This window comes from Peromyscus leucopus, chromosome 11 (assembly GCF_004664715.2).
Source record: "Peromyscus leucopus breed LL Stock chromosome 11, UCI_PerLeu_2.1, whole genome shotgun sequence".
NCBI lineage: Eukaryota > Metazoa > Chordata > Mammalia > Rodentia > Cricetidae > Peromyscus > Peromyscus leucopus.
Window position 1 is genome coordinate 20,599,792 of NC_051072.1, and position 19,707 is coordinate 20,619,498.

The 19,707-nt window shown below is 47.0% G+C and overlaps 1 protein-coding gene across 1 annotated transcript in view; it reads right to left on the minus strand.

Moving 5' to 3' along the window:
* The window catches only part of Mtmr12 (myotubularin related protein 12), a 74,789-nt gene that overhangs the window by 8,761 nt on the left and 46,321 nt on the right, over positions 1-19,707 (minus strand). Inside the window, 6 exon segments of the mRNA XM_028884413.2 lie at positions 758-930; positions 3,397-3,467; positions 4,665-4,743; positions 6,215-6,339; positions 7,084-7,190; positions 13,165-13,240. Of these exon segments, the coding sequence (XP_028740246.1) occupies positions 758-930; positions 3,397-3,467; positions 4,665-4,743; positions 6,215-6,339; positions 7,084-7,190; positions 13,165-13,240 (631 nt within the window).

Here is a 19,707-nt window from a genome sequence, read left to right on the forward strand (position 1 = left end):
CTACAACCCCAGTGCCTGGAAGGTGGGCACAGAGGATTAAACTTCAAGTTCATCCTTAGCTGTATAACGAGTTTGAGACCAGCCTGGGATACGTAAGACCTTGTCTAACATCAACTCAAAACAACACATAAAACAACACTCTGATCTGAGAGGTTGAACCACTCATCTACAGAGAAGCAAGCTGGGTGTGGTAGTGCATGCACATAATCCCAGCTACTTAGGATGATGAGATGGAAGGCCGAGTGCAAAGCCAACCTGGGCAATATAACCAAGCCCCCACACCAGGACAACACCGCAATGACACCCCGACCAACAGAAGAGGCTGTGACTCCGGCCGCACTTCTCCCAGCACTGCAATCGATGGCAGCAAACAAGGAAACTTCACTGTGAAGTATATTGTTGGTGGCAAATTTATACACCACATATCACTAACTACAAAGTGTAATTTACAAGATTTGAAGGATTCTTTCTTCCTGAGTTATTCTGTAAATAACTGTTACAAAACTAGTATTTCTGCTAGTATGAAATGTATAGACAGCCTTACTCTACACGAGTTAGAAGACTTTGAACACACTTATTGATATCCTTGCAGCCCTGGAAAGGATTTCCACATTGTTTAAAGCATTCAAGTCATCCGGGACAAGCTGAGGTTTGCTGCTGTCTGTGAAGTACGCACTGGGACAAGCCTACATCTGAGGACAGTGAGCAGATGAGAGGGAGTCTCTCCCCAGTGACAGTCTGCAGTAAGGGCACTCACCTCCTCTTTGTCGCTCTGGCGGAGATGATTACAGCGATCCAAGAAAGAGTGGCAACCCATGACCCACTCCTTTTGAATGAGGCTCTGGAACCCAGTCCTGGTTCGACAGTGGGGGTCCATCATCACTTGCACCAGAGAGGAGAGGAGGCAGCAGAGGTCAGTTGCGTTCTCTTCTAGAATGGTCCAGCAGCAGCACCAAGGAAGAGGACAGGGTGTCACAAAGAGACAGTGCTCTCATCCACACAGCAAAAGCAGGGCTCCCAACACCAAGGTCTGCTGTGACTTCCTAGACAAGGGCTAACTTGAGAGGGAGGAACTGCTTCTGGCTTGTTAGGGCGGGTTCCGGCACACAGTGGTGCTAAGCAGGGACCTGCTTACTGAACAGACACGGCCCTGAGAAACCCTCTTTCAGCACAGGCACCCCAGAAGAGGGGCCACACTGATGCACCAATGGCTGCCTGACTGGATGCAGTCTACTTCCCTTCTCGCCTGGGGAAGAGAGCCGAGTCTCCGCCCACTGCTCCAGCTTCAGCCTCTTCACGTCACACCCTGTTTCACTCCCTGTCTGTCCTTCCCGGGCTGCTTTGTGCCAACTGACCATTTCAGTCACAAGGCTCTTCCTGTTCAGTTTGAGGAGCACAAAGGCGCCTGCGTCTCCTTGCCAAGCCTACAGGAGGAATTCTCCTTGGTCCTGCTCCGTGTGCCCGCCTGGAGTGCACTTCACAAACCCACACTGCTGACGCAGAGCAAGAGGCACACGCCCAGCCACAGCCATGCATTCTTCTTAGTCTGAAGACACCAGAGCCAGGCCTACATTTCCCATGGCTTCCTCTTTATTCCCCACTTCCAAAAAGGTGCAATTCACATTGCTTTTTAGAAACGTCCTCAAGGGAGATGGTGGTTGTATCCTCAGGGTTAGAGAACTAGACCTACACTCACACTATGAGCACTCTTTCTTCCTGTGTCCTAGAATTACAATGCACTGAAGCTCAGGTTTACACTCATCTACAGCCAACATGCAGGAACTACGTGGGGTTAACAGAGATGATCTGTGTGTGTGTGTGTGTGTGTGTGTGTGTGTGTGTGTGTGTGTGCGAGCGCGTGCGCAGGTGCATGCAGAGGCCAGGCCAGAGGACAATCTTGTGTGTTGTACCTTGGGTGCCATCTACCTTTCTCTCTACCCAGAAGACAGGGTCTCTCACTGGCCTGCAGTTCAGGAGTGGGCCAGCTTTCCTGTCCAGTGGTCCTGTCTCCTCCCTGGGGTCACAAGCATATGCTACCATGCCCGCCTTCTATTTTTAATGAAGGTTCTAGAGATCTAACTTGGTGTGTCCAAGGCTATCTGCCGTCTAGTGCTATCTATCAGTCTCTGACAGTGCCATCTGGAAGATAATCTTACTCTTCATCTGAAGGTGCTGATGGGACACCTCTGGGGACAGCAGTGAGGGCGTGAAAGTGAGACTGCAGAAGACAGACAGCTCGAAAGCCCAGAGGGGTGAGAGACATCTGGCTTCCATCAGAGCCGGATTGGCACAGCACAGCTCTGTAATAGGTGGATTTGGTTCTGGGCTCTCCCACCTCTCAGATCTCATCCTTCTTTATTAGTTATTCAGAATTCAGATAATACTCTTCTTGTGTCTTTACAAAATAGTCTTAAGGTAGTGCTCCCATTAGTCTGTAAGTGTCTGGAAGGAAAAGCATAAGAGTAGTTCGGTGTACGGAAGGTGCTCAATGAGAGCATTCAATGCTCAGCTGGTGAGCTAGCACCAGGTGGTCCAGAAACCATAAGAAGGAACGTCTTCCAATGTGCTCTTAGGAGCTACAGTAAGAGAAGCATCACAGAAGTGATAAATGCCAGGGGTAGCCTCCAGGAGACACTCTACTCAATGTGTAGCATCCTCTACAAAGCAAGTCAGGATGCAGACACATCTGTGGTTCCGGATACTTGTGAGGCTGAAGCAGGAGGATCACTTAAGCCTGGGCAACACAGTGACCCCTCCCCCCTGCAAACAAACAAACGGAAACAGGACCTAAAGAGCAGGTAAGGCTTCAGCTTCAACCTAAGCCTCACAACAGCACTCTGCTGCAGGTGGTTTACGGGGCTTTTCTGACTGTGTGGCACCGTCCCTGAGCACAGCAGATACCCACTGAGGACAGGAAAGGCCCAGTCCAGCACTTCACTTCCCATGGCAACTGCACAGAGCTGTCTGCACACAGGCAGACAGTAACCTAAGCATCTGCAGGGCTCCTGTGTAAAACAAGGGCCTCCCAAAGACTGCCGGGTAAAGACACAAACAATCCCTTCTGGGTCTGCCAGCTTCCAAGTGAAAGGATTTTGTTTTAAACCATGACAGTGAAATTTGAGGCAAAGGAATTTGAGGCTAAGGAAAAGGAAAAGAGAGGAGAGAAAAGAAATTGGCTCCATTAGTTAGATATATAAAAGCTGACTCTTAGCCTGGCAGTGGTGGCCCACCCCTTTAATCCAGCAGAAGCAGGCAGACCTCAGTGAGTTCGAGGTCAGCCTGGTCTATGAATCGAGATGTTACCCAGAAAAACTCTGTCTCAAAAAACCAAGGGTGGAGGGGTGTGTGGGGGGAGCTGACTCTCAGTGAATGAAACCACCCTGTGTGCTTTATTACCCAAGAGGAGGACATTCACGTTCTGTGCTTCCAGGCATTCCGTAATCTCTATCGCTTTCTTCAGGCAGCGTCTAAACATGGGAGAGATGAGAACAGGAGTGTTAGCTCTGGAGTTTGCTGCTGTGGACAAGTGGAGGGGCAGCTGGAATTGCTCTTCAGTTTTCTTTGTGTTTCTGCATGCTAAAAGGCTAGAAAGGGGGAATAATCACTATTTACTGATACTCATCTGCCTATGAAAAACTAATTATGGATACCCAAGAGTATACACATACACACTAAAGGGGTAGAAGAAGTATCTTAACTGTCCATACCTCCACATGTACTGTGACATTCATTGTTCATGCTAGTCAAAACATGGAGGCAACCTAAGAGTTCACTAACAGAGTACAAATTTATGTGTGCACACATGTGTGTGTTGGAATATTATTCAGCAGTACAAACGAAGGACACTACCATTGCAGCAATATGGAAAATCCCAGCACTTGGGAACTGAGACTAGCCTGGACTACAAAGAGACCTGATCTTTAAAAAAAAAAAAAAAAAAAAAAGGTAAATGAATACAGGAGAGAACAGCCAAGATTGGATGGGAACAGTTGTTTCCTCAGGCGTGGCACAGGGTGAGCTAGTCTCCGGCCCACATCTGTTTTGTATCTGCCTTTACTGTGTCCTTCAGTTAACAGCAGCAGAGAGGAGCTATGGGGTTATCAAAGGCAACATAACTCTTTCCTGAGACTCAATTCTAAACCAAAATGATGCACTGATTTTTCTAAAAAAATCATTTTAAATAGGTACAAGCAAGAAGCACATAAAGATCAGGATAACATCTGTGAGAAATCAGTGTCCTTTCCACTGGGAGGCCAGCACTGCCACCTCCGTTAGTTCTGAATGGTCACAGCTTTTCCTGTAGTCTCAGCACGTCTTGCTTATAGAGTGCACTTCTTTGTAAGCAGAGAGAGTGTTGGACAATTCTTATCAAATGTACAAAGAAGTGATAAACAGAAAACATAAAATGCAGCCCAACCCAGTGGGCAGTGATGACACACACTTTTAATCCCAGCACTAGGGAGGAAGAGGCAGGCGGATCTTGGATCTTGAGTTCCAGGACAGACAGGCCTACAAAGAGAAACCCTGGGGGAGAGGGTGCAGCCCAACCCTGAACATATGATCTCAGAATAAATAACTGTGACAGACTAGGTATCTGTCCATTCTTCCACAATTCAAAATTAGAAAACTGTACAATTCATGTGAAAAACAATGGGTTAAAATACCTGATTATATCAAGCCAGCTGCTGCTTTCTAAGAGAGAAAACCACTTTATATCTGTGTCCCAAAATTCCGTACTGTTATCTGAAAACAGGAAAAAAATGGGAGACTTCAAGTTACTGTCCACGGCCACGCCTGCCACAGTACACCCACGATGCCCCCAAGCTGTACAGCTCAGGGGTTCCAAGTAAATGAAAAAATCATAACTGAGAATCCCAGTCCTGGATCAGATAGTAAAATCATCTACTTCAAATCTACCTTACAACATGTATCCCATTTTGGTTAGCAGTGTACAATGGTGTTTCCGTTTCCTTTAAGTAAAAACAGCTTTCTGGATCAGTCATCTTTATCATGATACCAGCACAATTAGTATATGCAATGAAAATTCAGTGTCAGCTGAACAAATCCTAAAATAGTAAAGAATGTGCTAGGCTAAGGAGTCAAAGTTAGAAAAAGCTGTCTCTAAACATGACAGACCCAGAAGAAAAGGCTGGTTTAAGAATGGGAAGAATCCAGCTGGGCATGGTAGCACACACCTTTAACCCCAGCACTCCAGAGGCAGACTCCTCTCTGAGTTTGAGGCCAGCCTGGTCTACAGAGTGAGTTCCAGGACAGCCAGGGCTACACAGAGAAACCCTGTGTCTCAAAAAACCAAAACTGGGGGTAAAAAACCCAAACAACTTCAGCAGGCTACCAAGTGTGACTGAGTCTGTCAGGTTTCCAGTTGTCACTCACAGGCTGGGGGGGGGACAAATGGGGCGGGGGTCGTTGGCATTCCGGCCTGATCCTTCAGGACCTACCCTGCGTCCTGACATAGCCTCCTTTGAGGAAAAACCCCTCCCTTCTTCCTCTCCCCTTCCTCCTTTTCTCGCCATGAGGTGTGCACGCCTCAGCTTTCCCTCTCCCCCCACTCCCTCCCTCTCTCTCTCCCCTCTCTCTCTCTCTGTCTGTATATAAACTCTCCCCATGGATGCTGTGTCTGCATGGTGTGAGTAACCACGCACCGCAGCCTGCCGCCACGTCTGCCACCCGCTCACCTTATCATTACAGAGATGGGGTGGGGTGGGGTGGGGGCTGGAGTGGTTGGAATGCTTTTACGTTTATTAACAAAATTGTTTTGCATTGTAAGAAACTACATGCCCAATGAGGGCTAAAACAAATTAAAGTATTCCCAGTTTTGGAGGAAAGTCAATCAGGGAAATCCAACAAATCCATCACTTTATAAACGCTTACGAAGGTTCCAGGTACTCCATGGTTCAAAACCTTAGAGAGGAGCTAAGACGTCCACCACGGGACCTGGCATGCTCGGGAGGGAGAAAGGAAGGAGATGGCTATGTGTCTATGTGACCATTGCCACGGAAGCCACGGGAAAACCTGGAGAGCTGGGCAGGAGCAGGAACTCTGACAGCGGTAGCTGGCGCCCCGACTTCTGCCTACAGCCTGACACTGCTTGTCAATGACCCTGGCCTGAGAGTCCCCGCACACCACCATTGGCTTTCACCTGACTTACTCGGTGTGATTTCCCCATCTGACAGAAAGAGTCCGCTGTTCTTACCTATCAGAAACAGCTGCTTAAATTTACAGTATGCACTCTGGATTTCCTGCAGTGACAGGAAGTTGTTTGATAAGTCTTCAGTTTTAACAATTTCGTAAGGTGGCCGGTGGATGGTCTTGTAAATTCTAGGTGTCAAAAAGCAACGTGAGGTTAGAAGAGCCAACGGGAGTGTGAATAGCTTGTCTGTCCTGAGCCTTGCCACGCAGTCTGTTTCAGAGGCCTCACCTCACTGAATCCTCGCTCAGAGCCAGTGCATGGATGTGGAAATGGAGGTCGTGGTCGGGTCAAAGCGACTGAATTACATAACCTATCCTTCTGTGGCTGAAGCCATCGACTTTACCAACTTTATCTTTGAGGCTGGAGGGATGGCTCACTAGTGAAGAGAAGTGGCCGTTCTTCTGGAGCAGCTCGGTCCAGCCCACAGAGGCTCAGTCATCTACAATTCCAGTCCCAGGGAATAGGCACAGTGGTGCCCAGACATTCGGGCCCAACACCCACACACATCAAAGTAAACAAATAAACAGATTTAAACTTACCGAGAAACTTCTACTCCATTTAATAGTGGGACAGTACAGTGACGCACCCCTAGACTTGACAGCTGTTAACACTATAGCCACCATCCCCTCCCCCAGCCCCTGCCCAGTACTTCTGGGAATCTCTGAAAACAGCGCAGCTGACCTTCCTAAGGATTAAGCTATATTGGTTTCCTGTGAGGTCACTAAAATGAGTGCTATTACTCGTATTCCTCCAACAGAAAGCTACCAGCAGGTAAGCAGAATGGACACACTAGGAAGAACTATACTTACTACCTGCTCCTCATAGACCAGGAGCTAAATGGACCCAGGACAAAGCGTAGAATGAGTACTGACCCATCCAAGAAGCTCTTCTGGATTTGCAGCGCACCATCATCCTGTTCTTTGGGCAGTGCTGACATTTTCAAAAGGGCGCTTCCGTTGTGGCAGGACCAACACCAGATCTTCAGAGAGGAAAGGAAAGTGTTTGTCAGAAAACTCAAAATCCAACAGGGAGCAGAGGAGCTTAGCATTTCTGTTAGAAACAGAAAAGTTTCTAACTCCAAAACAAACTGGCCGGGTACAGTCAATGACCAAGACTTAGTCTTAAAAAACAAAAAAGAGAGAGAGAGAACGGGACCAGGCAGTCAGACTCGGGTTTGTTCACAGTCCAACATCCATCCCTGGGCTTTGGAGCTGGTGACTGACGTGGTGACGCAGCACCGTCACTGTTACTTCCAGGAGGACAGCAACCACCATGGCAGTGCAGCTTTGCAGCCCAGGCATTTTCCATGAACTAAACACGCTCAATCCTCAGGGTCACTTCGTGTGATAAGAATGGTTAGTGGCCCCTTTCCAGCAAGGAACTGCAGCTCAGAGAGCCAGCTCAGAGGACTTCCTTCCCATGTGGCTACGTCTGACTCTACAGGCCGCGCTCTACCGGATGGCAGACGGGCAGCTCAGTTCCCACCAGCAGAGGGAGCGCCCCCAGGAAGAGCTGACTGCTTGACAGGGAATCTCGCAGAGGGAAGGCACTGACGGGGTGGTGAGATGGCATAAAGATGACCAAGATCTGTTCTACCTCACAGCTCTTCGACGGTGAGGCAGAACGTGGGAGACAGCAGGAAGAAAGGACGTGGAGGAACAACACGGGGGGCAATGAGTGACTGAAGGACAGGCTTCGGTGGGTGCCCGGACGTTTTTTCCTGGATACTGCTTTGGTTCACTGGGAATGATCTGAGGGCAAAGCAATGTGCCCTGCTATGGGTTCTCTAGCGGCTACGTGTCTAGCCCTTGCTTTGCTGACCCCACTATCAACCTAGGCTGGAAAGAAATTTGAGGGGCATTGCCAGCAAGCTGGTTTAGCAGATAAAGATACTGACAGGCAGATAAAGCCTGACAACCTGAGTTCAATTCCCAGAACTGACATGATGGATGGAAGGAAGAACCCAGAGATGTACAAGTCATCTTCTGACCCATGCATACACAGTAAATAATCAATGGATGCATGGATGGATGAATGGATGAATGAATGAATGGATGGATGAATGAATGAATGAAATGCCATTTTTCCTCTTACTGAACACCACTTCAGCCTTAACTGCCATGAACAAACTATGCCTTGGATAAGCGAGCAGTTGCCTGGGCAGGAGCTAAAGGCCTGCAGATCAATCCAGAGCTGCTCTGCACTCGAGAGAACAGAAAGAACTGTGCTGGGTTCAGGGAAGGCAGTGGAGTTAACACTGGGTACACTGGGTGCCTAGGCCTCCAATGCATCAGCATAGAGCATCCAGGAGACTTGTGAACGGGGATCATGAGTTCAGGACAGAGGACTGTCGCCCTGGACATGGGAAGTGATGTCAGCTAGAATGAGGGTCGAGGACTACTCCAGCATCTGCCCCTAAAGAGCAACTCCCTTTGTAGGCAGGCACACTTGTAATTCACAGGAGGCAGCCGTGTTCAGACACTGGGGAAAACTGAGGTGCCCTTTGTTTCTTACTCCATCCTCCAGTACGACAGGAAGAACCACGGATGAACTACCACAGACTTCTGTGCCTGCTGCCAAAGGTAGAGAGTAATATTTTGAATACTTAAGCAGCCACGCCCACTAGCTGGTCAGCTCACTTGATGTAGATGGGGGACACTCTTAGTCATGACTGGATGACAGTATTCAAGAGATGAAATGCTCCTAATCATTTTAACTACTTAGATGGGGCAAAAATGGCAGGTCTTAGGGGACATACAGCTGTTGGGACATATGTGATAATAACCTTTAACCAGACTGTCTCATCTCATCTGAGGCACAAAGGAACAACTATCACCCTTTATTTCAGAGTAAATCAATACAAGCAACTTAGCCAGGTGGCAAGGATCAGAATGACCTCACAAGTGATACAGGTGACCAACGAGGAGTTAGACAGGGATAAGCAGAAGAGGGGCTAGTAGTTCAGGGACAGAGCACCCGCCCAGCACGGCAGCATGGCGAGGCCCGGGATTTGAGCCCAGCACCAAGCAAAGGCAAGAGAGGATCAGGCAGAGAGGGGAGGAGAGGAGACTGCTCTGTGTCCTGTGATGTAGACATGTCAGTTTCATCCTGTGTGCTCTTACTGCTGTCCGTGCATACCCCACTGAAGAGTTTGGAACATAGCGGAAGACTCAGGAACACGCCTTTCTAAAGCTCCTAACCATGTTGCTGGCTCTTCACCCGTTTCTTAGGAGAACGCTTTCTATGTCCCAGCCCCAAGGCCTGGCAAGAACATGCTGTATCTTAATTTCCCATGTGGTAGGGATGGAGAAGAAGCCTGAAGCCTATCTCCACAAGTGTAGTCAATCCTTTTGTTCTTCCCACGGACCACGCCACACCACACCCTCTTTTCTATGTCTCTCCATGGAGGGCTGGAGCTAGGAACCCTCACTGTATTCCTCTCAAGCAAGGTGCTTTCCGAGTGCACTACCCACTGTCCTGAGACCCACCCTTGTGGGTGGCCTGCCAGACCATAACCATGTCCACTGTGGTGCTATGCGCACTGGGGCACAGCAGCCGTGGTCAGGGAACCTGTGTGGTTCAGCACCAGTCCAGGCACAAGCACTTGTTAACACAGCTTGTTAGTAAGTTACCACTAGTAGGAAACAGTCCAGTTCCCCGAGAATGGCCTTGGACAGAAGGTGAAAATGACTAGTTTTAGGGCCAACTGATGGCTCCGTGGGTAAAGGGCCTGATGACCAGAGTTTAATCCCCGGATCACGAGCAGGTGGAAAGAGAACATCAACCCCACCAAGCTGTCCTCTAAGCTCCACACATAAGTCCTCGATCCCACCCACTAATAACACAATCTTCTAAATGGTCGATTTTATAATCTTAGCTGTGATACATCATAAAGTGTCTGTCCTCCTGAGTTGACTGCCTCCCCAAAAATTGTGCGTAGACTTTGGAGGACCAGCTCTTATAATACTGGAAGGAGCTAGGCCAGCTGCCGTGGCTGTGATGCCCACAGACCACACCTGAGTAGAAGACGCTGATGCAGCTGTGGCACTCTGACTGGGGGGTGGCCAGCAGCTGTCTAACGGACTTGTACTCTCAATGCCCAGCCCGACGTCCACAGGTAAGTGTAACTCTCACCCTCATCAGAGAAGCCTCTTCTCACAGCAGACGATGACTAGAGCAGATCCACAGCTGGTCAAATGCAGAAAACAAGTGGAAGAACCCCGGGGTGCCCAACCCTAACCGATACATTGACAAAGGGGAAAGTTTTGAACTAGAGGATCAGGACACCTGCTGGGAATGGATGCACCCTGAAACCTCAACAGTACGGTTAGTTGAGTGAAAAAGACCCGCACAGTGAGAGTACCAGCTGGCAGGCCGACGTAGATGGGCCTAGATGAGGAGCTGTGGGCATCAATGGCACTGAGAAAGGGGAATCAGTCTTCTCCAAGGATGATCCCTCACGGTTTATCTAATTCCAAGGGCTTAGCCATCAACACATGTACATACAAATGTGAGTGTGTGTGTGTGTGTGTGTATACACATATATGCATACACATATGTAACAACAATCATTAAAGAGGTCATGAATGAGGAGTAGAGAAGAACATGGGAAGAGGAGAGAGGGAAGAGGGAAATGATGTAAATACAGTGCTCTTGTATGAAATCTCAAAAAAATTAAAATTCTAAAATAATTAAAAAAGTAAATAAAGTGAGTTTAACATTTCACAGAAAGAAATTTATAAAATGTTGCCAATGACAAAAAATTAAGCTTCAGAGCAAAAAATTAGAACTGTGGAAAACCTGACGTTACTAGAACGGCTTCCTATTTTTACTATTCTTGTAAGAGGATGGTATTGATGGGTCAGTATTTAGAAGTATAATTCCAAATGTGTGACAGGACGAAAACATTCTCTAAATCCTACTCAAAGTATAAGAGAGACTGGGGGACTTCAGTAACAGTTCCTTGTGTTTTCAAATTCCTTACTGTCGCTGACCTTTGTGGAACCGTCACAGACCATGTTCTGGTGCACTGTCAAATAACGGTATTCTCAGTCTAGCTACTAACTCTGCCTTCCTTTCCAAATACACATGCCTGAAGCCAGAGTTTCTCTGTGTTCTTTAACTGATCCCCAGCATACCACAACAGACAAAATAAAAGAATCCAGCTGGCTTCTATTTCCAAAATGCTAAATAGTGCTGTTCCATTTTACTATTTTGGATGGTTATTTTCCAGAAAAGTATGTAACTTATGCTAACATACGCTACTTAAATTTTTCGTTAAAATTCAGTTTGGAAAAAAAATTTAGCCGGGCGGTGGTGGCACACGCCTTTAATCCCAGCACTCGGGAGGCAGAGCCAGGCGGATCTCTGTGAGTTCGAGGCCAGCCTGGACTACCAAGTGAGTTCCAGGAAAGGCGCAAAGCTACACAGAGAAACCCTGTCTCAAAAAACCAAAAAAAAAGAAAGAAAGAGAGAGAAAGAAGAGAGAGAGAGAGAGAGAGAGAGAGAGAGAGAGAGAGAGAGAGAGAGAGAGAGAAAGAAAGAAAGAAAGAAAGAAAGAAAGAAAGAAAGAAAGAAAGAAAGAAAGAAAGAAAGAAAGAAAGAAAAGAAATTTAACAGGGTCTTACTCTAGAGCCTATGCTGCCCTCAAACTCACAGCAAGCCTCCTGCCTCAGCCTACTGAGTGTAGGGATTACAGGGATGAGCTATCATATCCAGTTTCAACTGGAATTTCTTTCTTTTTTCTTTTCTTTTTCTTTTTTCTGTTTTGGTTTTTTGAGACAGTGTTTCTCTGTGTAGTCCTGGCTGTCCAGAAACTTACTTTGTAGACCAGGTTGGCCTTAAACTCACAGAGATCCGCCTGCCTCTGCCTCCTGAGTGCTGGGATTAAAGGCGTGAGCCATCACTGCCCAGCCTCAACTGGAATTTCTAATACTACACAACCCACATAAACAATACCTTTTATAGACTCACTAATTTTAAGAGCGTAAAGGTAAGTGTGTGAACTGTAGCTCTCAACTGAAGGCTGAAAACTGGTGGAATGTGATCCAGCTCTACCCCAAAGACACACGTTTTGAAACTCTCCGACTTAGCTACGTCTAGTTGGGGGTCAGAAAAACTCACATAGAAATCTGTATTTCTGGCTTTCTCTGAAGAAATTCAGCCAGCAGTGTTATAGGCCGGTGAAGAGCTGCCCTCCTAGGCCAGGCAGAGGGACTTTGCCTCTGTGCAAGGGCCATACTTATTACCTACCCATCCTCCACGGGCTCTGGGTGTGTGGTGGAGCTTCACCACGTTGGCTCACATTCAAGATGCTTCTGGCAAACCAGCCTGTGTACTGCACAGTACTGCCTTGCAATTCTCATTTCTTACTAAAGTCCCACACGGTAGGTAACTCCCAGCCAACAATTAGAAATAGGGGTGTCATCTAGTCTTGCTTTATCTGATCAAAGACATGCTAAATATGGCTCCTATCCTATTCTGTGAAAATCTAGGTGCGCTGCATGTTGTCTCTAGAAAAAAAACAAACAAACAAACAACAACAACAACAAAAAAAAACTCAACGTGCCCTTATCAAGATAACAGACAGAGCTGGCCAAAATAAATTAAATTCCACTATGTGTAGTGTCAGCTCAGGTCCAAATCAGGTTTAAATGTGAAAGCAGGCGGGCCTATTCTCCTCATGAAGCTTTTCCATGTCTCTGCTAAAACTCTAAGAGCCTTTGTGACAACTTTAGACTTGTCCCGGTGAGCCTCATGTTCAGGAGACTGCTCTCGGGAGTCCCTGTGGCAGTTCAGACTGCTCTTAGACCACAGACAGACTCTGGAGCACCAGAGCCGAGGGCTTCACAAGGACAGACTCTGGAGCACCAGAGCCGAGGGCTTCACAAGGACCACTGCTAGGATGACGAGAGCTGCTCATGTCCCCTCGCCAGGGTCCCCGATGCACTTACTGGTATGCCATGGCCCTGAAAACGCTTCACATCCTCTTCAAGAAGGGGAGTGGGGACAACAAAGTACGCTGGCAACCTAGAAGAAAGAGGTGGCATCAACTGTAACCAAGTCTTTTTCTGTCCCACCAGCCAGTTCCCAAATAATGACACAGAGACTTTTTGTTAATTACAAAAGCTCAGCCTTTAGCTCTTATAACCTAAATTAATCCACTGATATTAATCAATGTTCTATCACATGGGGTTACCGCTCTTCCATCCTGTACAACCTGTTTCCTCTCCATATCTCCTGGCTTCTCCTGCATGCTTAGATTCCTCCTCCTCTTTCTTTTTCTCCTCAGAAATCCTGCCTATACCTCCTGCCTAGCTATTGGCTGTTCGGCTTTTTATTACATCAATCACAGCAATATATCTTCACATAAGAGATGTGAAATTTATATGGTTGAGAAACAAAAAGCTTAAGTTGCTTATCTAAAAAGATGTTTCAGATCTAAAAAGATACTTTCAGAATGGTAATACAAGTTATGATAAAGAGTGATTTAGGTATAAAACTTTGGACTATTATAACTAAGGTTAGATAATAGAGTAGTTTCTCTGAATTTGCCAAATACAAATGGACTGGACACTGTGAATGTAATTCCTACTGTAATTCTTACCGTATATAGTTTTACTATGTTAAAGTCAAGACCTCTCCTTCTTAAGCTGGGTGGTGGTGGCACAACGTCTTTAATCCCAGCACTCGGGAGGCAGAGGCAGGCGGATCTCTGTGAGTTCGAGGCCAGCCTGGTCTACAGAGCCAGTTCCAGGACAGTCAGGACTGTTACACAGAAAAACCTTGTCTCAAAAAAACAAACAACAACAAAAACCTTTCCTTTTTATTTAGACAAAAAGGGAAATGTTGTGGGATATTTGTATACTGTGTGAAGATGTATTTGCTGTGGTTGGTGTAATAGAAAGCTGATGGCCAATAGCTAGGCAGGAGGTACAGGCGGGACTGCTGAGTAGACAGAGAAGATAGGAGATTATTTAGGTGAATGAGAGATGCCAGAGGACAAGGAAGAAGCAAGATGGGCAGTATGTGACAGAACAAAGATTAATAGAAACGGGCTAATAAGTCATAAGAGCTAGTTTAAAAACAAGCTTTCATAACTAATAAAGAAGTCTCAGTGTTGTTATTTGGGAGCTGTTGATGGGACAGGAAAAGACTTATCAGCTTTCAGTTCGACACTTAATTCACAAAATATGAAAGCTGACATCAGGGAATTCAAGGACGTAACACCGAGCTACAAAAGGAACCATACTTCCCCATTAAGAACCCAGAGATGAACTGCCACCCCTGGGTTGGTGACAAGGACTCGGACCAAACAGATTAGGAATCCGGATTCGAACCCTAGCTCTGCCTATGGCTCTGCACAGCCCTGCCTCTGCTGACAAGGAAGGTAAATTGTTCTGCGTTTCTGGGTCTTGTGTCTTCTTCTACAAAATGAAGGAGATGAGGGATGTGGGTCCAGCTCTGCAACAGAGCCCTTGCCTAGCATGCACAAGGCCCTTGGTTTGACCTTCAGCACTGAAAGAGGCAGAGATTAGAAAATGTGATATCTAAAAGTATATGAAGGCCAAAATCTCTTCCAACAGTAACAACATAAACACCTGTGGTGCTCATAATTAAACTAATATGAAAATCAGTAGCCATGATGACTGCAGTCCACTTTATCACGTATTCTGAGATGGGTATGGTGACACACGACTTTAATTCCAGTACTTGGGAGACCAGATCTCAGTGAGTTTAAGGCCAGCCTGGTCTATGTAGTGGGTTCCAAGACAGACAGAACTACACAGAAATACTCTCTCAAAACAACAACAAGAAACGTCTGAGGAGTGCTCCATGTCAGACATTGCTCTAGTCCCTCAAATGGATGATTCACTGACTCCAACACCACGATCAGGTATGCAGTAGGATTATTGTCAACTGTAGGACATGGGGAAGCTAGATTTCTTCAGAGGGATCAGAAACACATGGGCACAATGGCTCCTCCATCAACAGACCCCTCCCGATGGAGCTGCAAACATCTCCCTCAAAGAGTTGGAAATACAGCACCTGAGACCTTAGAAGGCGCCTGTGCAGCTAAGCTGCAATGGAAGCAACCAGACGGTGTCTGCAGACACACTGCAGGCCTGACCTCAATCTGACACCATCAAGTCATGGAAAAGATACATTTCAGAAAAAGGAACTTTTTATGTTTATATGTGTGTGCCTGAGCATATGTCTGTGAACCATGTCCATGCAAGTGACCTCAAAAGCCAGAAGTGGGTGTTGGACTCTTTGGAACTGGAGGTACTGACCATTGTAAGCCACCACGTGGGTGCTGGGAACCAAACTCCAGTCCTCTGCAAGAGCAGAAAGTAGTCTTATCTACTGGCTATCTCCCTAGCCCCATGGAAAGATGGCTCTTTAAAGCAAGGCGATCAAACAAAACACAATGATTGCTCCATCAATCAATCCACAGGAGGTAGACCAACATACTAAACATCACCAGGGGGTGTGGTCATTGAACTCCACACTATGGAAAACAATTAACAAACAGCTTGATTTCTTCAAGAAAAAGATGAGGGTTTGAGAATCCACACATAAAGTAACTTAAGAAACCCATTAAGATATGGCAAAATGCTAGTCTGACTCTTTATTAGCAGTAAGATTAAAAAGATGAAAGAGAGCTGGGCAGTGATGGTACACGCCTTTAACCCCAGCACTCAGGAGGCAGAGGCAGAGGCAGAGGTTGACATTGAGTTCCAGGCCAGTCAGGTCTACAGAGTGAATTCTAGGACAGCCAAGGCTATACAGAGAAGCCCTGTCTCAAAAAAAAACAAAACAAAACAAAACAAAGGATGAAAGAGAAATTTTTCAAAAATGAGTCAAGAACTGGTGGCACATGCCTATAATCTTATCTGCTGGGTGGCCAGCCTGGGATACATGGTGAAACCCTGTCTCAAAACAGATATACACACAAAACAAAACAACTTCTCTCTACCCCCAAGCCAAACCAAGTCATGAGGAAATTTTAAATACTAACTAGATGTCAAAGAAATAGTGTGAGGCTAGGTATGACACATTCCTTTAATCCCAGAATTTGAGAGGCAGAGGTAGGCGGATTTCTGAGTTTGAGGTCAGCCTGATCCTTATAGCAAGTTCCAGGCAAGTGCTTCAAAGGAAGACCCTGTCTCAAAAAACAAAAACCAACAAAAAAGTAGTGTGAATTTGAAAAGCATGATAATGGTTTCATGCTGTGTTTATTAAAAAAAAACTCAGTCGTTTGTTCTTTGCAATATATACTAAACATAAATGAGCTTTGAAATTCATTTCCAAGCAATCCAAAAGGGAGACAAGTAGGTGGGGGCATAGAGAAGACAGGATTAGCTATGAATTAGTCATTGTTACACCTGGGTAATGGATAAAAGGAAGTTTGACATACACTGTTTTCTTATAATGCTTCAGAATTTGTATAATCAACCTTACGGCTCATTTGAAAGATTCACTTGTGCGTGTGCCTGTCTCATCTGGGTGCTGGTGGCCAGAAGAGGAGGGGGTTCGATTCCCTGGGGCTAGAGTGATAGGCACTTGTTAGCAGTCAGATACACAGGCACAGGTCACTAAATTGGGGTCCCTCTAGAAGAGCAGGAAGTGCTCTTAACTCCCAAGTCATCTCTCCAGCCCCTTACAAACAATTTGAAAAGGACAAAGATCCTATGAGATTGTGATGTATACCCAGGTCTGTGAAACACTGGTCCTAGCTAAGGCCCTCAAGTCAGTGAAAGTCTGACGACCTTGACTTCTGAAGTTCTAAATACTTATATTTTATGTACCTGCCTGAGTGGGTGGCCAGTAAGCTAATCTTTCTTTAGGGATAATCACTAAAGTACAAACATTATAACAGATCAATGTCTTTTAAACTCCAGATGTCCATTAAAAGCACAGGGAAGGATTAGAAAATTATCAAAATCCAGGCTTGACCCCATGCTTACAGAGCAGAAGCTTAAAGCTCTCCGGGAATGCAGTGGGCTGAAAGCTGCTGTCCTGGAATGCCCTGCGATCAGGGTGGGCTGCGGCAGCACCTGAGCTCAGGAGGGATGCAGATCAGTCCTGCCCCACCTGCTCAGTCAGCACCCGCAGTCAGGCCAACAAGCTCTGGGGGTGATTGAGAGCCCCAACTGTGGGAAGCACTGACTGGACAGTAACTTCCCCACAGGCCACCACTCTAACATCATTTGAGGAGTTCTATAACGCAGATGTGCCCCTCCACCCCCCACCACACCCCCCCCATTCTAAAACATTTGCATGTCTTCCCCAATATTCTACAATGTTGGCTCTCTGGTTAAGTTTGTCTGTCTGTCTGTCTATCTATCTATCTATCTATCTATCTATCTACCTATTTATCTATCTTTATGTGCGTTATCCATCTATTTTTATGTGCATTGGTGTTTTGCCATAGGTGTCGAATTACAGTCATGAGCTGTCATGTGGGTGCTGGGAATTGAACCCAGGTCCTCGGGAAGGGCAGCCAGTGCCCTTAACCACTGAGCCATCTCTCCAGCCCCTGTTCCTGAGCAGTGCGGAAGAGCAGCACACCAGGGCACAGCACACCAGGCACAGGGTGGAGGGTGTTCTCACCTGTCCCACATAACTCGGGTGGACCCCAGGCAGTCTGTTGAGACTATGAGACTAGTCCGCCCTCTCTGAAAATGGGTCACTTGGGCAGTGGGATGAGTTCAGAGTCAAGGCCTCTCTCGGGGCATCTCCAGCCTGGGAAGCTGGGCGACCCACTCAGGCACAGTGTAGTCTGGGAAGGATATGCCCGGGGCAGAGCTACGTCTTGCTGTGTCAGCATTAGCTCCAGGGTCCCTCTGGGAAGCACACCCCCACGGGGTTAAACAGCCTCTTGTCTCTCCACAAGGAGGTGGAATGAAGGAAGGATTTTAGCAGTGAATTGAAAAGGGGAGCAATGGGCTGTGGCACCTGAGCAGCCAGTTCTGACAACGCCGTTTCTCATTCTTACCCAGATCGACTGGGGGAGGGGGTCATCTGAGACACCCGGATATAAAAAGCGCTATAAACCCACAGTATTTTACGCGGCTGTCAGCAGTGTGCTAGGAAGCTATGTTCCCAAATGATAAGAGTCGAGTTTCTAAAAACAGATCCACAGAGTCATCCTTTAAAAATGTAGGCCAGATCACTCCCTGCCTCTGCTCAAACTCCCCCTCATTGTTCTCGGATTCAAAAAGGATAAATTCTTCTGGAAGCATCCAACCAGTCCCTCTCCTCAACCTCTCCTCCCTTTCCCTGGCATGCTCCTCCCTAGCCCTGGGCCCCTGGCTGCTCCTGCCTACCAGGCTTCTCTACCTCCCCTTCTCTCGGCTTGGACCAAAGGCCACTTCCTCCCGGGACCTTCCTGATCACCCTCTTCTCCACCACCTCCAGCTCTTCCAGGCTTCTTCTGCCTGATCTGTTTCTCCGCCGTTTCGTTTCTATGCTGGTTATTGAACCCAGGGCCTCACACATGACGGGCGAGTGCCCTATCTCATCCAGTGTCTTTCTCAATAGCTCTCTACCGTGAATTTTTTCTGTGTATTACTGTGTGTCTAGTGTGAATGCGAGTGTACCCATGCCATGGTACACGTGGAGTCAGGAGGCAATTTTCAGAAGTCAGTTCTCTACTTCTACCATAGGCTCTGAGAATCGAGCTCAGGATCATGTGTCAAGTAGTTTTATCTGCTAAGCCATCTTTTTTTTCAGATAGGATCCATCACTGAACCTGGAGCTCACCAACTGGCTAGAATGGATGGCCAGCAAGCCCCAGGGTCCATCCATCCTGCCTTCACCTGCCCAGCATTGGGGTTACAGGCACATACATTTCTTTACACGGGTTCTGGGGATCAAACTGAGGTCCTCATCCTTGTGTGGGAAGCACTTTGCCAACTAAGCCATCTTCCCAACTCCACTTCTTTCTTTCTTTCTTTCTTTCTTTCTTTCTTTCTTTCTTTCTTTCTTTCTTTTCTCTTCCTTCCTTCCTTCCTTTCTCTCTTTCTCTCTCTCTCCCTCCCTCCCTCCTTCCCTCCCTCCCTCCTTCCTTTCTTTTTTTGAGACAAGGTTTCTCTGTGTAACAGCCCTGGAACTAGCTCTGTAGACCAGGCTACCCTCAAACGCACTGAGATCAGCCTGCTTCTGCCTCCCAAGTGCTGGGATTAAAGGCGTACGCCACCACCGCCCGGCTCCTAACCCCACTTTTCAGTGTTGGGAAGAGTGGAGGTGCGGCTCAGTGGCCCGCGCTCCCAGGCACGCACAAGGCTGAGGTGGCTGTCTCCCACATCACTAACAAACAATAAAAGGAAAAGCTAGGGTTGAAACAAGGAAGCTTTACCCACTCGATGGCAGAGCCAAACAGCACATCTGGGGCAGCTAGTCTGGTCATTCTTAAACAGCTAAACACAGAGTCAATCCCTCGTTTCGGCACTGTATTAGATTACATACTGAAGAGAAATAAAAAACATATC